We start from the raw sequence: 18,383 nt of genomic DNA, 5'->3' as shown, positions 1-18,383 counted from the left end.
CTTTTTTCAGGAATGCAAACAATCGAACATTTTTTTTTAAATCTGACCTTTAAAGCACCTTTTGAGAGAAGACCTTCATAAACATGTAGAGCTAATTTTATGATCTATCTTGTTAACACCAAAGCCTGATTGTTATTATTACATGTTGAGAGAGAAAATATCTCTTTGGGTGGGAGAAGTGAGTTAGATCACAAAATTTTAATCTGGTAACACATGAAAAATTGATGTGAACATTTTACTTTTATAACTGAAAAACATATTTCTTGGCTTGCCTGGGACTCATTCATTCAGCTTAGATATTCCCACTTTTTTTCCTCTCAACACTCCCATGAGGTTATTTCACAGTTTCTATTGTGCTAAAGAAGAATATATATTTTCCTCAGGAAGTCCCCACTGAAAATAATTTTAAGACAATTTATGTACATGCATGATGGGATACATTCAAGGTTCTCCTTCCCATTTGATAAATAATGTTATTGCTTTTCAGTCATTCAGTTGCATCTAATTCTACATGGACCCACAGACATGGGGTTTTCTTGGCAAAGATAGTTGAGTAATTTGCCATTTTCTTCTCCTGTGTGATAATAAATAATAAACATATAATAAGCAAAATAAATTAATAAATAATAACTAATAAGGAGCTGTATGTTTCAGCATCTATACATAGGAAGATTTATTTTTTTGAGACATTGTGGTTAATAGTGGTTAAGTGACTTTCCCAGGGTCACACAGCAAGTGAGTGTGTCTAAGACTGGATCTGAGCTTGTATCTTGCTGACTTTGAGCCTGGTATTCTAGCCACTACACGACCTAGCTCCTCCAAAGAATAACATGTTCTTATATAAATGCTGAATTAAATGAAGATTTTTGAAAATTTAAAATCTTTTCATTCTTTTTCTCCATGTCATACCCACTATATTTTTATGTGATTGCAGTACAGAAGAAATTATTTGAAATTTTTCCCCAAAAAGATTACTTTCATTTTTCATTTACATACCAAAGGGTCAGAATTCCTATGGGAGTAAATGCATTAACCCAATTCCTCACATCCAGATTGTACTCAACAGGGGCTGCTGATGGTGACAACTACTGAGCTTTAGAGATAAACTCATAGCTTTTCCTGACTGACTTCCTATCCAATTTTTGGAGAAGTTGTCTTATTCCAATGCTATAAAACTCATTCTCTCTAAAAGTATCTGAGATTAGAGATTTAGGATTGGAGGGCTCTATAAGTACTTCTGAAGTGATCAAGCCTAATTTAGTCAGTTTTAAAGGGATGTGTTAAAATCTGACTCATACTGTTTGTGATATAGGCAGAATTCTACTATAGTTAAAATCTATTCACACACAAAGGGAGACTTTTTCTGACGTTTTAGGACTTCCCCAAAATGGAATGGGCTCCTTTGGGAGATGTAGTGAGGTCTCTTTCAGTAGAGATCTTTAAGCAATGGCTATATATAATTACTGGTGGCACAGTGGATAAAGCTTGGAAAATTACAATCTGACCTCAAATACTTACTGGTTGTGTGACCCTGAGTAAGTCACTTAACTCTGTTTGGCTTGATTTCCTTATCTGTAAAATTAGCTGGAGAAGGAAATGGCAAACCATTCTAGTATCTTTGCCAAGAAAATTCCAAATGGACTCACGACAAGTTGGACACAACTAAAAATGACTGAACAACAATGGAACATATAGTTATTAACTGGAGGTGCAAGTAGGATTCTTGTTCAAGTACAGGTTGGACTAATCAATCATTTCTGAAGCCTCTTCTAATTTTAAGGTTCTAGGATTATAGTGACTTGTTCTTTATATCAAAACCATGGCCATATTCTATGACCCAATAGTAATAATTCTTTATTATCAGGTTTTCTTTTGTGTATATCTAGTTTTTGGTATAATGCCCTGGGGTAAGTGCTTGATTGATTGCATACAATTATGGTCCCTACATTTTAGGAAGAATATTGATAAAACGTAATACATCCAGAAAAGAGTGACAAGGATAATGGAAGGCCTTGTATGCATAGCCTGGAGAAAAGGGGTTAGTTGAGATGTAATATCTATTTTTTTTTTTAAATTTTAAACCCTTAACTTCTGTGTATTGACTTATAGGTGGAAGATTGGCAAGGGTAGGCAATGGGGGTTCACACAGCTGGGAAGTGTCTGAGGCCAGATCTGAACCCAGGACCTCCCGTCTCTAGGCCTGGCTCTCAATCCACTGAGCTACCCAGCTGCCCCCTGTAATATCTATTTTTAAGTGTTTTGGAAGTCTGTCAGTAGGAGACAGATCAGACTTCTGTGTCTGGAGGGAACAAAGAACAATAGATGGAAGTCCCAGTGAGACAGGTTGGGCCTTTTTGTGAGGGAAGAAATTTTGAACCTTGAGAAATAGCCCCAAAGTGGAATGGGCTTACCTTGGGAGACTGAGTAAGTTCCTGATCAATGGAAGTGTTCAGGCTAAGGTTGGATGACTCATTTTTGCAGGGCTTATAAATGTTTAGGTTTTTAGTTGAACTGGATGGTTTTTAAAGTCTCTTCCAACTCTGAGATTCTATGACCCAAAAGCTTACCAGAAGAAAAAGGTCAGGTTAAAAGTGTGTACTTCTTTATGTAAATAAAACATATATTGAGTACCTGTTATGTGCTTAGTTCTATATAAGATGTGAAGCAGAAGACAGAGTTTATCTTATTGAAGAGATAAAACAGAAATTTAAGTTATTTTTTAACACTATAAATTAGTCCCTGATTAAGTATCAAATGAGTGTTATACCGCTTAAGTGCTTCTATAGGATTTCTGGAAAAGGAAAAGCCCCCTCATACAAAGGGAATAACTTGAGTGAAATCTCAAAGGATAGTCAGGATTTCTATTCCTGTCTTTCCTAGCTGTTTTAGAGGACTTTAGACCAGGGATCAGCAATATATGGCTCTTTCTGCAGAAGCCATAAAGTCAATCTTTTTTTCAGGCACTGTTATAGGAGCGCGCACTGTGAGCACTGTACGGCTCTCACGAAATTACATTTTAAAAAATGTGGCGTTTATGGCTCTCACGGCCAAAAAGGTTGCCGACCCCTGACTTAGAGGTTGCCACAGAAGAGTCAGGAAAGCCAGTAATGCTAAAAGCATAAACATTTTTTTTACTAACATGTTTTAGTTTATTATCTATGAGAATACTTGCTTCTTTGAACCGTTGAAGAGGATAAGGAGAAGGATGGGCATGACAAGTTGAGGGCAAAGGATATATCCATGTAGTCACCAAAAAGATAAGAATACATTTAGGTCTTTCAGCTACTTACATCTGTGGCTTGGCCAAAGGAGTGAGAACATTAGAACCTGAAAAGAGACAATTTTTGGGCTATAAGTAGTAAGAGAAAGAATTTATTAACAGTACAAAATTTCTTTTTCCAGCCTGATAACCACAGACCCTCCTCATTCATCATTAGTTTCATGCAGGAACACGTAGGTTGGATCCCATATAGAAAGGCACCTCAGTAATGCAGACAAGAACTAAGTGTTTTATAGATAGAGGTGTAATTGGGGAAAATGTCTTATTCATGTTCATTTAGTAGTTTTTATGCAACCATGTATAGTCAGAAAGGTATCAATGATCAAAACTAGATGGAGTATGTAAGTTTCTAGCATGGAAGATTCTAGAAAATGGAGGTGGTGTATCTAGATCAGAAGCAACCTGTAGAATACAACCTTATGAACCTTAGAAGCCCTCAAAACAGACTAGTTCCCTAAATGGTAATCAGTATCCCTAAATGGTAAAGAAACAGAAAATTGGATTAATGGCAAAAAAAGTTAGCAAAGCAAGAATAGCAGCAGTCTTATTTAAGCAATGTTTGTAAGTAGTAAGGAATAAGATGGAGCCAAATTATGGAGACTAGACTGAAAGGGTTTTGAATTTGAAGTTCCCACACAATAGGGATTGTTTCTCTGTATTTATAGCCCCTATTGACTAGCACTTAATAGATGCTTGATATTTGTTGATTGAAAAGTCTTTTCCAGCTCTTCATGCCAATTTCCTTAAAGCAAATATGTTAGATCAAAAATCATTCTCCAATGGATATGAAAAAACAGTCCTCAAAAGAATTGCAGATGATTAACAATCCTTTCTGTGAATGACTGTTCCAAATAACCAGTAATTGGAGAAATGCAAAGCAAATTGGCAGAGATAACAGTTTCTCTTGTTGGTCTAAATGCATTGATTTTGTTTATGCAAAGGCTTTTCAACCTAATATAATCAAACTTATCTATGTTATTTTTGTGTGTGTGATTGTCTATATTCCTTGTTAGGAGAGATGCTTTATCATAATGGTGATAAATTCTTTCTTTCTCCATCTCCCTCTCTTATCCCCCATCCCATACTCCCATCTCTCTCTCTCTCTCTCTCTCTCTCTCTCTCTCTCTCTCTCTCTCTCTCTCTCTCCCTCTCTCCCTCTCCATCCTTCCCTACCCCTCACTCATGTGACCATTAATATTCAGTTAAATTATTTCTTAGTTGGATATCTAATTCTTTCCACTAATCTACTTTTTAAAAAAGTAGTTACCAAACATTTTATCACTGTATTATGTAGCATATTTTGAAGTCTAGAAATGTTTGTTGTCCTTGATTCCTTCCCTTCCCCGTTTCCCTTGAGCAACTATATCTTTTGTTTCTCAAAATGAATTTTATTATTAATTTATTCAGCTCTAGAAATCATTCTTTGGTAGTTTGGTTTAACACTAAATCTATAAATTGATTTAGGTATCATTATCAGCTTTATTATAAATTCATTACTTTCTTATGTTGTGACTTAAGAAAAATTAGTTTGGTAGATATAGAGATCGATACTCTATAATCAGAGACTAACCTGAGTGGCCTGGGTGGTCGTCGGATGCAAAGAATGAAACAGATTGGAAGCACGGCTTGTTAGCTCATTGTACTTCAAGAAATACTGAAGTAACCACTTTATTATAAAGGAAATTAAAGATCCCTTTCCCCCAAAAGCCAAGAAAGTTTCCCACAGTTACAGAGAGCAAGATTTTTACTATAGTCAAAACAAAAGCCTTAGAAGCCTCCAAGGCGTAGACAAAAACCTATGCTAAACTATCAACTACATGTGTTATCTTTAAGTGGAGCCTGGGACATCTCCATTAGGTTGGAAAGCCCTGTCAGTTTCTCAGCCTTGATGGTATTAAACAATTTTTTGAGCCTCATTATTTTACTTTAATTCTGGGCAAAATGCCTTGCCAAGGGTTCGGCCTTGGCCGTACCAGCCATCTGTGTTCTTGGGCAAAGGGGAACAGAGTTAGCCCCCCTCCTGCTGGAGTGCTGAGAGCCCAAAGCTTTTTCAATAAGACTATAATGTATTTTGAAGGAAGGTGAGAATTATGAAAGGAATCAAAAGAGGAATCTCAGATTTTTATCTTAGATATCCCACACCTGTCTCGTCCCGTAAATAGGGTGGAAAGATAATACACGGCTCTGCCGGTCTGTATTGATCTTTTGAGGGGGTCCAGATAAAAATATCTACTTGAGATTCTAATTTCTCTTAATAGCTCCCGACAGGTAGACTTTGATTAGGATGGGTCAAAATGAAGAAAGGAGAGTTGAAGGCAAGGATGCAGGTAATAAGAGGCTATTGTTATAATATAAGTAAGAGGTGATAAGAGTGAACTGACATTAATGGAGGTTAAAAGAAATGTGCAGATAAAAGGAATTTTTAAAAAATAGACCTTGGTGATTCTTAAGCTAGAAACATAAGAGATTGATAAACTATAAAACCATATCATATCTTTTCATTTGGTTTGCTACCCAAAGGCTTAACATCTCTCTTTCTTGTCTAGTGGCCTAGAAATTTGATTTCTTGTAAGGTATGTTTCTATGTAATTGCAATATACTTTTCTAATGGAATTCTGCTAGAACAAAAAAATGAGATTGTCTGTTATGTTCATAATGGGGCCAATTCGAGAAATATTATCATGTACCCACCCCTATGTATAGGACATTGGGCTAGGCAAACAGTATAATTTTCAAGTACATCTAATATTTGGGAACCATTTAAAGGTGTTCATTACCCAGACAGGTCATAGAGAACAATCAGTCAAATCTGTATTCACAAGTAATATCATATCCCTAACTTGAAAGTATATCTCCAGCTGGAAAATAACATGATGAAAGTGAAGCAATGTTTGGGTTAATGGTTCATTATAAGAGAAAATGAAATCATGAAAAAGTGTTAGAGCTGGAAGAGGCCTTGGAGATCATCTGTTTGTTCCAATGTATCATTTTAGAGATGTCAAAGCTAAGACTTCTAGTGTAGTGGAAATAGTAGAAAGAGCACCAGGTTCAGTATTGGAGGACTTGAATTCAAATCCAAATTTTGCCACCTATCTTCCTTGACTGACTGTGGGCAAGTCAGTTCCCTCTAGGCCATACTTTCTGCAATTATAGAATGAGCAACTATAACAAATTATTCCTATAGGTTCTGTCAACTCTAAACACCATGATTTACCTAGGGTCCTAACAACCTATAAAATACAGAAGGGAATTTGAACCTCGATTTCTGGATTTCCTTTCAAGCCAATTGCCTCCCTAAGAAGATAATTCATGGCTACCAAAGGAGATTGGCATAGCTTTGAAGTGGCCAGTTCTATAGTATTAGGGACTAGAAAAGAATTGAACAGAGAGAGGAAAAAGGATATGATTAACAGAACTGTTGGTAAATAACAAATACTTATTTGTCTGGCCCTTTGCTAAAGAAACCAAGAACTTTTTCTTGCATACATATAAAAGGCAAGTCTGCTTTATTCTCTAAAACAGCTTTCAAAAAAAATTTTAGAAACAAGGTTTATATTGCAAAGTGAAACCACATAAAATATATTTTTATGAAGTGTCCTGCCATATTTTTTTTTCCAGATGCACAACTTAAAAGTCTGCAACTTGAGTACGATAAACCATAAAAGTGCCCCATTGTTCTCTTTCTCCTAGCTTTTTTATAGGGGTGGGGAACGGGTCTTTACCTTACCTGCAGAGATTTTATACAGGTCTCATGCAGTGAATAAAGAATTGGAGTAGATGACCTGTGAGGTCCCTTCCAATACTGAGACTGTGAAGAAAATTTTCATAACTGAAAAAGAAAACCTGGATCAACCTACTTGAAATTTCAGACATTGGTCTTAAACTCTCTAATGCAAACTTAAGACCAAAACACTGAAGTGACTATATTTTTAAGTTTACTTAATGAGACTTTTATATTTCAACCCTCGTGGTAAATTATTAAAACATTTGGCACTGTTAGGTACATGAAATTCTATTGGAAGCCTGTTTCTTTTATCTTTCTGCTTCATAACTAAAGTTGAATTACAAACCATCGAGTCAAGAAACATTTATTTATTTACTAAGTGCCAGGCACTGAGACTATAAAGAATTTCGAAACCAATTTCTGCTGTCAAGAAGCTCACAGTCCAATAGGGAATACAACTGCAAACAGACAAGATATAAAGAGATAGAAATGCATATATCCACACACAATATCTACAAACGTGTTTATATGCATCTATACATATTTTGTCTATATGTGTTTGTGGTTGATTTATTTATATATATACACACATTGCATGTATATGCCTATATGCATCTATATCTATATAACCTATCTGTATATAGTTATTTGTAGCTCTATTACACACACACACACACAGATAAGAGGCAGCCAGATGGATAGAATACCGAGGCTAGAACTCTTCTTCCTGAGTTCATATCTCTTAGACTAGTTGTGTGACCCCCCCAAACAAGTCACTTAACCCTGTTTGCCTCAGTTTCCTCATCTGTAAACTGAGGTAGAGAAGAAAATGGCAAAGTACTCTAGTATCTTAGCCAAAAAAAAACCAATCCCAAATGGGCTCACAAAGAATTGGACGTGACTTTAAACAACAGCATAACAACAACAAAAATATTATTGGGGCATCAAGATGGATAGAATCAAAGAGAGAATATATTAACATGAAGGAGGGATGGGAAAGGCTCTTTCAAAAGTTATATTCTTCCACCTTCCCAAAATTCTGCCATGTATTAAGAAGTGAAAAGAGTGGAGCTTGGAAATTTTAAGCTATCACCCACAAAGTCCTTCTCTAATATTTTGAACTGAGTAATTCAGAGTAATGTCAACTTGGCATTCCCTGTCCAGTTGGCTTCTTTACATTCATTCATTCAGCAGGCTATGGGGGTGGTAATAAGTCTAACTAGTCAGGTCACTTTTCCAGAGGTCTTATGTTTCTGTATTTCACATTTTCAGAGAAACCCAAATTGTTTTCTCTTCCTCAGGTTGAGTTCAGTCCAGACACAGTCTCTGGAGGTCAAATATATACAATTTCAAAAGCAAGAAATTTCTATGGTCCATATGGAGAACTAATGAAATGCAAATTTGGTACTTTATTGTTCTCACTCTGATTTTTGACTCCATTTCTTTTAAATGCAAAACAGAAGGTCTCTCCAGGGCTAACCCATAAAAGGGTTTCTCCAATTATGTGTGAAATGGATGCAAAACTATCAATTTATTTTCTTATAAGCAAAACCTTCCAAAAGATACTTAAAGACATTTCCATGTGCAGTTGATTCTCATTAATGATAGATTAAATCCTCCTTAAGTGATTATTTCCTTTTTCTGTTGTTCAGTTCTTTCAGTCATGTCCAACTTTGTGATTCCATTTGGTGTTTTCTTGGCAAAGATACTGGAGTTGTTTGTCATTTCCTTCTATAGCTCATGTTACAGGTGAGGAAACTGAGGCAAACGAAGTTAAGGGACTTGCTCGGGGTCACACACCTGTCTGAGGTTAGATTTGAACAAAGAAAGAGGAGTCTTCCTGACTTCAAGCCCCAGCACTCTTTTCACTGCTCCACTTAACTGTCCTTTTCTTTCTACCTCCTTTCAAAAGTGATTATATTTCTTTTTGCTTTCTGACCACATGAGAAGAGTTCCAGGCATCAATTAAGCACTTAGTAAATGCTCCTTGACTCAGTTAGCACTGTTAGCTAGTACTACACAACAGTATAACTCTCTAAAGTGTTTTGGTTTGGTTTGCCCTTCTGGTTCAATGACATATATTAGTTTGTTTTCCTGTCATGCCTTACCAAAACCAACTCTGCTCAATTTTAGTGGTTTAATTTAAATTACCTTAATCTAAATTATTTAATTAGATTTATTATTTTATTATATACATTAGTAAATTTAAATAAATGATCTAAATAACCGAATCCAGAATAAAATAATTAAATAATTGCTTTGAAGGTTTTCTAGCATGATGATCTATCTGATGAATATGTTGATGAGGTAAGAATTTCTAGAAAACTTTAAGTAGAGGACTTGTACCAGGACCAGAACTACGAACTTGCCATTGCCGCTTTTTTTTGTTAAAACAATTACTACAATAAGTTGTAGTATATTGGGGCAGATAGGTAGCTCAGTGGATAGAGAGCCAGGTCTGGAAATGAGTTCCTGGGTTCAAATCTGACTTCAATCATTTCCTAGCTGTGAGACACTGGGCAAGTCACTTAACTCCAATTGCCTAAACCTCTTTTCCACTCTTCTACCTTGGAACCAATACTTAGTATTGATTCTAAGAGAGAAGGTAAGGGTTAAAAAAAATGTGGCCTCACAGTTACTCACTAAGTGACCCTGGGCAAGTCATTTAACTCTGTTTGCCTCAGTTTCTTCATCTATTAAATGAGCTACAGAAGAAAATAGAAAGTCATCTTTGCCAGGAAAACTCCAAATAGGTCACAAAAAATTAGGATATGACTAGAAACAACTGAACAAACAATAACAAAAATATTATTAGAGCATCTAGGTGGCCCAGTGGATGGAGCCCTAGGAAGACCTCAATTCAGATCCAGACTCAGACATGTACTAGTTGCATGTCCCTGGGCAAGTCACTTAACCCTGTTTGCCTCAGTTTTCCTCATTTGTAAAATGAGCTTGAGAAGGAAATGATGAACCACTCCAATGTCTTTTCCAAGAAAACCCCAAATGAGGTCATGAAGAGTTGGAAATGTCTGAAATGACTCAACAACAAAAGCATATAGAGCATGGTGTAGTGGTAGGTTTAGATAAGGTAATTAGTTTTTATTAAGCACGTGCTAGGAATACAAGGAGCCCAGAAAAACCAAACAACAAAAGACCAACAAAAAATAGCATCTGATCTCAAGGAGCTTTTTACTGTTTTGTAGAACAGTACTGTATGTATATAATAGGACAAGTGTCAAATACTTTGTGGAATCATGAGGATTAGGATTTCATTACTGATTTGATAGCTTATAAGGAAATGAAGGAAAGATTGGGAAAAAACAAACAAACTTGTGTTTCCTTTATAACAAATCACAATATTTTCTAAAGAGGTAATAAATAGGATAATGCTTTGAAAAAATGAAAAATATTATACTAGTGCTAATTATTAAACTAAAGAGTAATAATATTACTGATGGAGAGAGTATCAGGAAACTTGAGATCTGTGATCTGGATGTGGATATACACTATCCTTCAGAATATCGCAAATACCAGGATTTTCCCCCTCCCTTAAGAGGAAAAAAAAATTGACTCAGACTTATTAAGAGCTTCTTTACTGCTGCTTTCTTTTCTCTCATGAACGCCAATTTTCATTACAATCTTTTGGGTGGCAGTCTGTGAAAGGACAAACTTTTGATTCTTGGTATAGATAATAAATTATTGCAGTGGATTTGAAAAATAAATAGGTCATACTGCCTTGTCTATAACAGGGCAGAATAGTTAACAACTTCAAGAATTCTGTTAATGCTTGTATTATTGAAACTAATCAACTGAGATGTCCTGCTTTAATGTTTTAAATTTCCATAAATGTTTGAATTTTTAATTTCATAGCATGTACATAACCAGGTAATTTTTTCATATGCCTTCTCTGGTAATGGAAGCATAACATTTAAGTCAAGCAATGAAAATAGATCCATATGATTCAGAAATGGGCAAACAGAAGCTATATTCATACATTATTCCCTCCTTTTGAAGATTTGCTAATTCTTGGACTTTAATAAGATGATATAGCCTTTTTATTTTAAATCCTTTCATAGTATTTGACATTTTTTAGAGTTTTTCAATATTCCCCAAAATGGAAGTGGAAAATTACCAGATTCATGAAATGTAAACATGTAGAAATGATGTTCTAATCTCATTTTAGTAAGTATTCTGATCTCTATTCTAATATTCTATTGTTCCAATTCTAATCTCAAATTAGTAAATTTGGACAATAAAACTCTGTGTGTGTGTGTGTGTGTGTGTGTGTGTGTGTGTATTTTTAAACCTTCAAACCTAAAAGGTAAGCCGCAGTGAAGGAGACTCCTAACTGCTTGTTTTTATTGTTTTTTAATAAACACCTTTTTTAAGTCCGCAAAAGGACTATGGAGCCATTCTCAGAATGTGCAAAATAAAATATGTAAGAGTTACAAAGGAAATCAATTCTATTGAAATGGTTATAAAGGTTTTTTTTAAGTTCATTGGACACATTAAGAGCCCTGTAGCCTTAATGGGTGGAACACTAAAGTTTGGTTTTCTTTGGCAGAATTCTCCAAAACAAAGCCCTAAAATGAAATGAAGACAATTTCAAATTGCCACCTTAAATGTAATATTTTCAGGAAATGACCTTGTACAAGAATACCTGAATTTGTTAAGGAAAAAAAAATTACTTGAAAATCAGTAGCCAAACATAAGAGCAAATATTTTTTCCATTATCTTTTTGTGGTCAAGTCAGTTTTCTTGTGGTTTTAAAAATCTATGATCTTTCTTCCATAGGCTGAAATTATCCAACGATGAAATCAAACGGGCAATTTTAACGATGGATGAACAGGAGGACCTACCAAAGGACATGCTAGAACAAGTGAGTCGCAGATAGTTCATAATACAAATTCCAATCTGACTTTCCAACAAAGACTGGGACATTTTAAAAAAATTTGACCTTTCCTAGTAAAAGGTTGATCTCTAAAATGAGCAAGTTGGACCAATATGCATTCCAGTTCTTATAAAAGACTTCATTGGCATAATACTTGCACTGTTGGGTGATAACAGTGAATAGTTAAAATAATATGATGGTTCCCTTAGTAACTCAAAGGAATTGTTACCTCATTAGGTATAGGATGTTCAAATATGTGAAAAATGAATTTTTTATATTATCCAGAACTAGATGAGGCAGCAGGCTATCATAATATATACAATGCTTGGCCTAGAGTTAGGAAGATCTGAATTCAAATCCTGCCTCAGATATTCACTAGGTATGTGACCCTAAGCAAGTCAAGTAAGTATTCTGTACCTCAGTTTCCCTATTTGTAAAATGGGGATAGTAATTGCACTGCCATCCTCTGGTTGTTCTGACAATCAAAAGAAAACATGCAAGGTACTTTACAAATCTCAAAATGTTATAGAAATGCTAGTTATTATATTTATTATCGTTTCTTAAATGATGGGTGATAAGGAATTAAATCTATTTTATTACCAAAATGGATAAGATTTTCCTTTAATTCAAAAAGCCTAGATGGCAAATTTATCCAATTTGCATGTTATAAAGCTGGAATGAAAAGTTGATGTGTCAAATGCTAAAACTGGGATCCAAAAGAGAACTTTGGGACAAATAATGTAACATTAAATTACTCTTAGTTTCAAAAATCAACTTCACAATTATAAAAAGATAAGTTATGTGGTTCAGTAGGAAGAGCCCTGGAATTGAAGACAGTGGTCTTGACTTCAAATCCTATTAGTACCATAGTAACCCAAATAGAATGAGACATTTTTTCCCCCAATATGTACCTTTGAAATTTGCATTCACACTATATTCAAGCAATTCCAGCTTTGAAACAATAAGTTGTGCATTGTGCACCTCAGCATATGTAAAAAGCATGGCTACTCCTGGGGCAGATGAGAAATGCCAACCAAACACCTGTTTGTTTTGATATTCCATCAAATGTCACCATTAATACTAAAGATGTCAAATCAGTGTTGATTAAAACTATTAGAAATAAGAAAACTAGAATGACTGTGATGCTTGCATAGCTGAAGGGCAAAAATTGACTCCTGTTATTTTAAGGCATAAAACATCACCTAAGGAAAAGTTACCATCAAGAGTGATCTTTCATGTGCAGGAAAAGGGATGGATGAATGAAGAACTTGTGTTAGATTGGTTAAATGTGGTCTGGGATGGGCATCTGGGTGCATCAGAGAGGAATGCTCTTACTCTACGCATTCAAGGGTCACCTGATTAAAAATGTGAAGAAGAGAATTGCTGAAATACTCGGGGATAAGGGTAGTTGTTATTCCAGGGAAAATGACATCACAATTACAAGTGTTAGAATTAGTCATTAATATAAGCCATGAAGAATATAACAAGTGGATGTTGGCCAGAAACCATGAATTTACTCCTTTGGGAAAAATAAAAAATCCATCAGTCACTGTATTAGGGAACTGGACCAAAAGGGCTTGGAGCAAAATCTCCACCAAGTCCATTGTGCTTGGATTTTTAAAATGTATATTAAATAATATGGATGGTAGTGAAGATGGTGTTTAGTGAGAATAAGAGGGTGATAGTGATAACTCGAATGATGTTTCCACTTCAGGAGATGAGGAAATAGAAGGGAAAGGAGAACATGATTAAATACTGGAAGGTAGTTTCTCACAAATATGTATAAAGTAATATGTATTTCATAAATGTGTCGGCATTAAAACTTCTTTAACTTGTTTTCAAAACTTTGAAAAAACTTTGAATATAAAATGTCTGCACCATTCACAAGTTAAGAGAAAGTTGTAAATTAAATGTAATTTAAAAAGAGAAAATAAAATGGGTGTTTTCTCTTTCTGAGTTACCCTTCAAAATACTTGGGATCATACTATATTCGGGGTTGTATTATATTCAGGCTAATATGGTACCTTATATTTTTTTAGACATCGGGGTCAAGTCCCTGCATTCTTCTTGATTTGAGTTTTCTCATCTCTAAAAGGAAGGGGTTGTTTAGATGACTTCTGGCATTCCTTCTAATGCTAAATCTATGATCGTATGAAATTTATTAGTTTGTAAAAAGAGATCTGCAAATCAGAACTTCTAAGGATTCCTAAAGCTGTCATAGAGTCCCTGGAGCCTTCGCTGGTCACCTAACACCTGTTAGACTGTAAGCAGTGGAAGAATGTCGCTGTTTCACAGGAGTATCTCATGTCTTGTTCTCTTGAACTATGTGGTTCAAAAGATCTATGGTTTCATCCGTATGAAGCTCTCTCCTTCCTGATGCTGATCACAAACCTTCCGTGCCTTATTGGGCCAGTCTTTGTGAATTGTTATAGCTTAAAAAAAAAAATTCCATCTTGTGGCCAACTTTCTTGGGCTGATTCTCAAACACAATATCACTGAACCTGTATTTGAGACCTTCCAGATTGTTGTGAGTACCATTACACAAGACACTGTCGTGGCCTTTGAGAACCTGGAGTCTCTTCCATGCTGTCTAATGCATTAGAGTAAGCTGTTAGTGGAATAAATCTGCATTATATTAGCAGATTTATGTATTATTTAAACCTTAGAAGGAATTTATCTTTTTTTTTTTTTTTTTTTTTTTTTTTTTTTTTTTTTTGTAGCAACAAAAGCTGTTGATTTGTTGTCATTAGGCTGCCATCTTTAGTTATTTTGCATGGGGGAGCAGAAGTGGGTGATAAGCTGGTGATATTTTGACCTCTGACTATGTTCTGGCATGTGTGAGACTTCTGTCTAGGCTGTCGTGCTGGGTTTATTAGCACTTTACGTTTACCAGCCTAGACATTTTTAGCTTAAAGCAGTTTTATGCTATTTAATACTAAACTCAGAATATTTTAATTGTGTATTGACTGCTGCAAGTGTATGTGCATGTATATATGTGTGTGTTTGCGTGCTTAAATGCCATATTCTTTTAATTGTGCATAATAAAATGTTTCATAAAAGACAGCAGGGAATGGTAATAAGGTGTGGAGTTGCCACACCTAAAGTTGACCTGTTCTTTAATGATGGGTATCACTGTCCCTTTGAGGCCTCAGAGTCTTAGCATACCACCACTCCCTGCAATTACCTTGGCTGAAATTGCCTGAAAGAAAAGTTCTGACAACCATCAGTTGGGTAAATTTTAACATGCCCAATGGTTTAGTAAGGGGAGTATTGGTCCAGAAGTCAGGAGACCTACGGGACCCTAGATAAGTCACCTCATCCCTCTGGGCAGTTTTCTTACTTAAAAAATGGCAGAATTAGACTAAATCTTGAGGATCTCTTCCAACTTCGAGTCTTATTGGTTGGTTAGCCAAATGATTAAAAGTAATTGCAAGTTCACTGGACTTTTTATGAATTGCTGATAAAGTGTATTCCTAAGTATGAAATGGTTTTTTATTTGTTTGCTCTAAGTAGGTTTCCCCTGCCAATCAAAAGATTGAGCTGTGACATGATAGATATGAATTGATCTTTTCAAATAAAAATAGATTTAAGAGGCTACCCTCCTTTTATAGAGGGTATATTCCAGTCCCTTGATCAAAAGCTACTTGTCCTGGGAAAATGACCATTCACAAAGTTCTTTTCATCCTAAGACTTCCAGTCACTATGAACAAGGTAGTCCATTTAAAATTCCACAAGATCCATTTACAGTGAAACTACATCCATCAAAATTCCTCCTTGAGTGAAAGTATTTCAAAACTCTGCCAAAAAGAGTATGAAATGCAAATAGAATGCACATCAAAAAGCCACTTGTCAGGATATCGGTATAATGAAATATAATCTACCCAAGTGATACATTTATACCCCTTCCTTTGTGATAATTTGTGGTAAGAATTACCTTTCTCTATCTTTGTTCTGTCATCTCCCTGACTCTTCCCTTCTCTTTTACCAGTTTCTGCTTCCATTCTTACTCATCCATCTGATTTTCTCACCCCATGCTTTCTAGACTAGGATTTCTCATAGGTCTACTTGGGTTGTGTATTCAGGGAATAACTCATCTTTTTCTTTTTACTCTGCTTATCTGCCAGTTAAGTATCGTATACCCAACAAATATGATATATATTTAATTCTCCTTGGTTTTTGTCATCTATTTATCAGTCTTATTCAAAGTAAGCAACAGGGGCAGCTGGGTAGCACAGTGAATAGAGCAACAGATCTAGAGTTGAAAGGACTTGGGTTCAAATGTGGCCTCAGAAAATTCCTAGTTTTGTGACTGATCAAGTCATTGAACCTGTCTGTCTCATCTTCTTCATCTATTAAATGGAAAGTATAATAGGACCTTTCTCCAAGGGCTTCTGTGAGGACCAAATGAGATAATTAATAATTGCAAAGTGCTTTGCACTCATTGTGCCTGGCACATAGTATGTGCTATATAAATGTTGGTTGCTATCATCATCATCATCATTAATTTTTGTTCTTCCTCACCAATCAAATGGGAACCATAATAGCACCTACCTCCAGGGTTATTAAGAGGTCTAAATAAATTAATAATTGTAATGTACTTAGCATAGTGTTTGGCACATAGTAGGAGCTATATAAATGTTAGCCATTGTTATAACTATTATTTCTGGTCCTCATCTTCATCTATCAAAGGAGAAGCATAATAGCACCTACCTCCTAAGGTTGTCATGAGGACTGAATGAGATAATAATTGTAAAATGCTTAACACAGTGCCTGGCACTTAGTATGCACTATATAAATATTTACCGAAATGGCAATAAAAAGGTTCAATATTTAATTTTTCTCAATTGCAGGTAAAAAACAAGTTTCTAACATTAGTTTTGTAAAAGTTTTGAATTTCACATCATCTCCTTCCCTGTGATGGTAAGCAATTCAATATAGATCATTCATGTGGGATCATGCAAAACATGCTTCCATATCGGTCATGTTGTGGAAGAAGACACTTATAAAAAAATGAAGAAAGTAAAGCAAAAAATAATATGCTTTAATCTGCATTCAAACTCCATCAGTTCTTTCTCTGGTGGTGGGCTATTATCTATTTATTTGTTTTATTTCTGGTTCTCATCTCTTCTATTTTGAATGACCTTTTCCAATATGATTTTCCTTTGCAGTACCCAACCTCATAACTCAACCTTTCCCCCTTCCTTGTAGTAGCAGTCACAAGATCTTAAAGCTGGAAGAGACTTAAAAGATCATTTAGTCCATTTTACAAATAAGGAAATTGAAATCTAGAGAGATGAAAGGAATTTTTCAAGTCATCTTTTTGTTCTCAGTCACTCTCAATAACCAATGTCAATTCTACCTTTATGCCATCTCTTATATTCTCTCCTTCTCTCTACACATACTATAACTCCTGGAGTGTTGTTATTGCCTAATTGATCTCCTATTCTCCAGCATCTTCTATATTAATGCATCCTTCACCCAGCTGCCTATGCTTTTCTCATAGTTCAGATTATATCACTGCTTCAAAGGTTCCATGCTCTCTCTATGATGAAATACAAATTCCTCTGTTGCACATTTAAAGCCCTTCTTAATCTAGCTTGAATCTAACTCTCCAAGCTAGTTATTTATCTACACTCTTGCCTAACTTGCCTACATATCAATTGTAAGACTTTCTACTTTCTGCTTATATTTTATTACTTCTTATCTTCTTGAATTTCCCAGTACTCCTCCCTCCCTTCCTTCCTTTAGTTCCAAGGTAGAAGAGTGGTAAGGGCTAGACAATGGGGTTAAATAACTTGCCCAGAGCCACACAGCTAGGAAGTATCTGAGTTCAGATTTAAACCCAGAACCTCCAGTCTCCAGACCTGCCTCTCAAACCACTGAGACATCTATCTGCCCATCACTTTTCAAAGGATAAATTCATCACTAAAGCAATCAAAAATCATTATCCACTTAGTTTTTGTAAGAGAGAGAGATCCAGCATAACTCTTAAGGATTTAGCTGCTTTTGGTCTCCAGTAATTATTTATAGGTGGGTTTCAGTCCCAAAGCAGCTACCATTTCTTTCACTTTTCCCAACCCATGCTTTGCTTTAAAAGGAATAGAGGATCTGAAATCCGGCTATGACTGTAGTAGTCAACTCTGTATGAAACACGTGAAAAAGATGGGAAGGGAAGGCAGAGAGAACAGATAATCCTAGTAGAATGCCCACAAATAATCATTCCACTGTTATCTACTCAGAAGAGCTCTAAAAGGTAGTGATGGTCAAATACTGTCCTGCTACTAATTAGCTACGTGAACTTGAGCAAAGCGAATTCACTTTTTTGTTGAGCCTCAGATGCATCATCTGTAATATGAGTGAGTTGAGCAAAATGATTTCTAAAGTCACTTTCACCTATCACATTCTAATGGTGAAGAAATTTGCAAATGGAGAGCCATGGAAATCCATCTTTTCTGGAAGACATGTAATCATTATAGGTCTAATAAAGA

At 35.5% G+C, this 18,383-nt stretch overlaps 1 protein-coding gene across 3 annotated transcripts in view; it reads left to right on the top strand.

Moving 5' to 3' along the window:
- Positions 1 to 18,383, top strand: part of DAAM1 (dishevelled associated activator of morphogenesis 1) — a 223,319-nt gene that overhangs the window by 179,506 nt on the left and 25,430 nt on the right. For all 3 annotated transcript variants that reach the window (XM_044664879.1, XM_044664882.1, XM_044664881.1), the window contains one exon: positions 11,799 to 11,883. In XM_044664879.1, coding sequence (XP_044520814.1) covers positions 11,799 to 11,883 — 85 coding nt within the window. The remainder of the gene's footprint in view (positions 1 to 11,798; positions 11,884 to 18,383) is intronic.

Source organism: Gracilinanus agilis, chromosome 2, assembly GCF_016433145.1.
Source record: "Gracilinanus agilis isolate LMUSP501 chromosome 2, AgileGrace, whole genome shotgun sequence".
NCBI lineage: Eukaryota > Metazoa > Chordata > Mammalia > Didelphimorphia > Didelphidae > Gracilinanus > Gracilinanus agilis.
The sequence above is the reverse complement of the archived record's forward strand: the minus strand, read 5'-3'. Positions and strand labels throughout refer to the sequence as shown.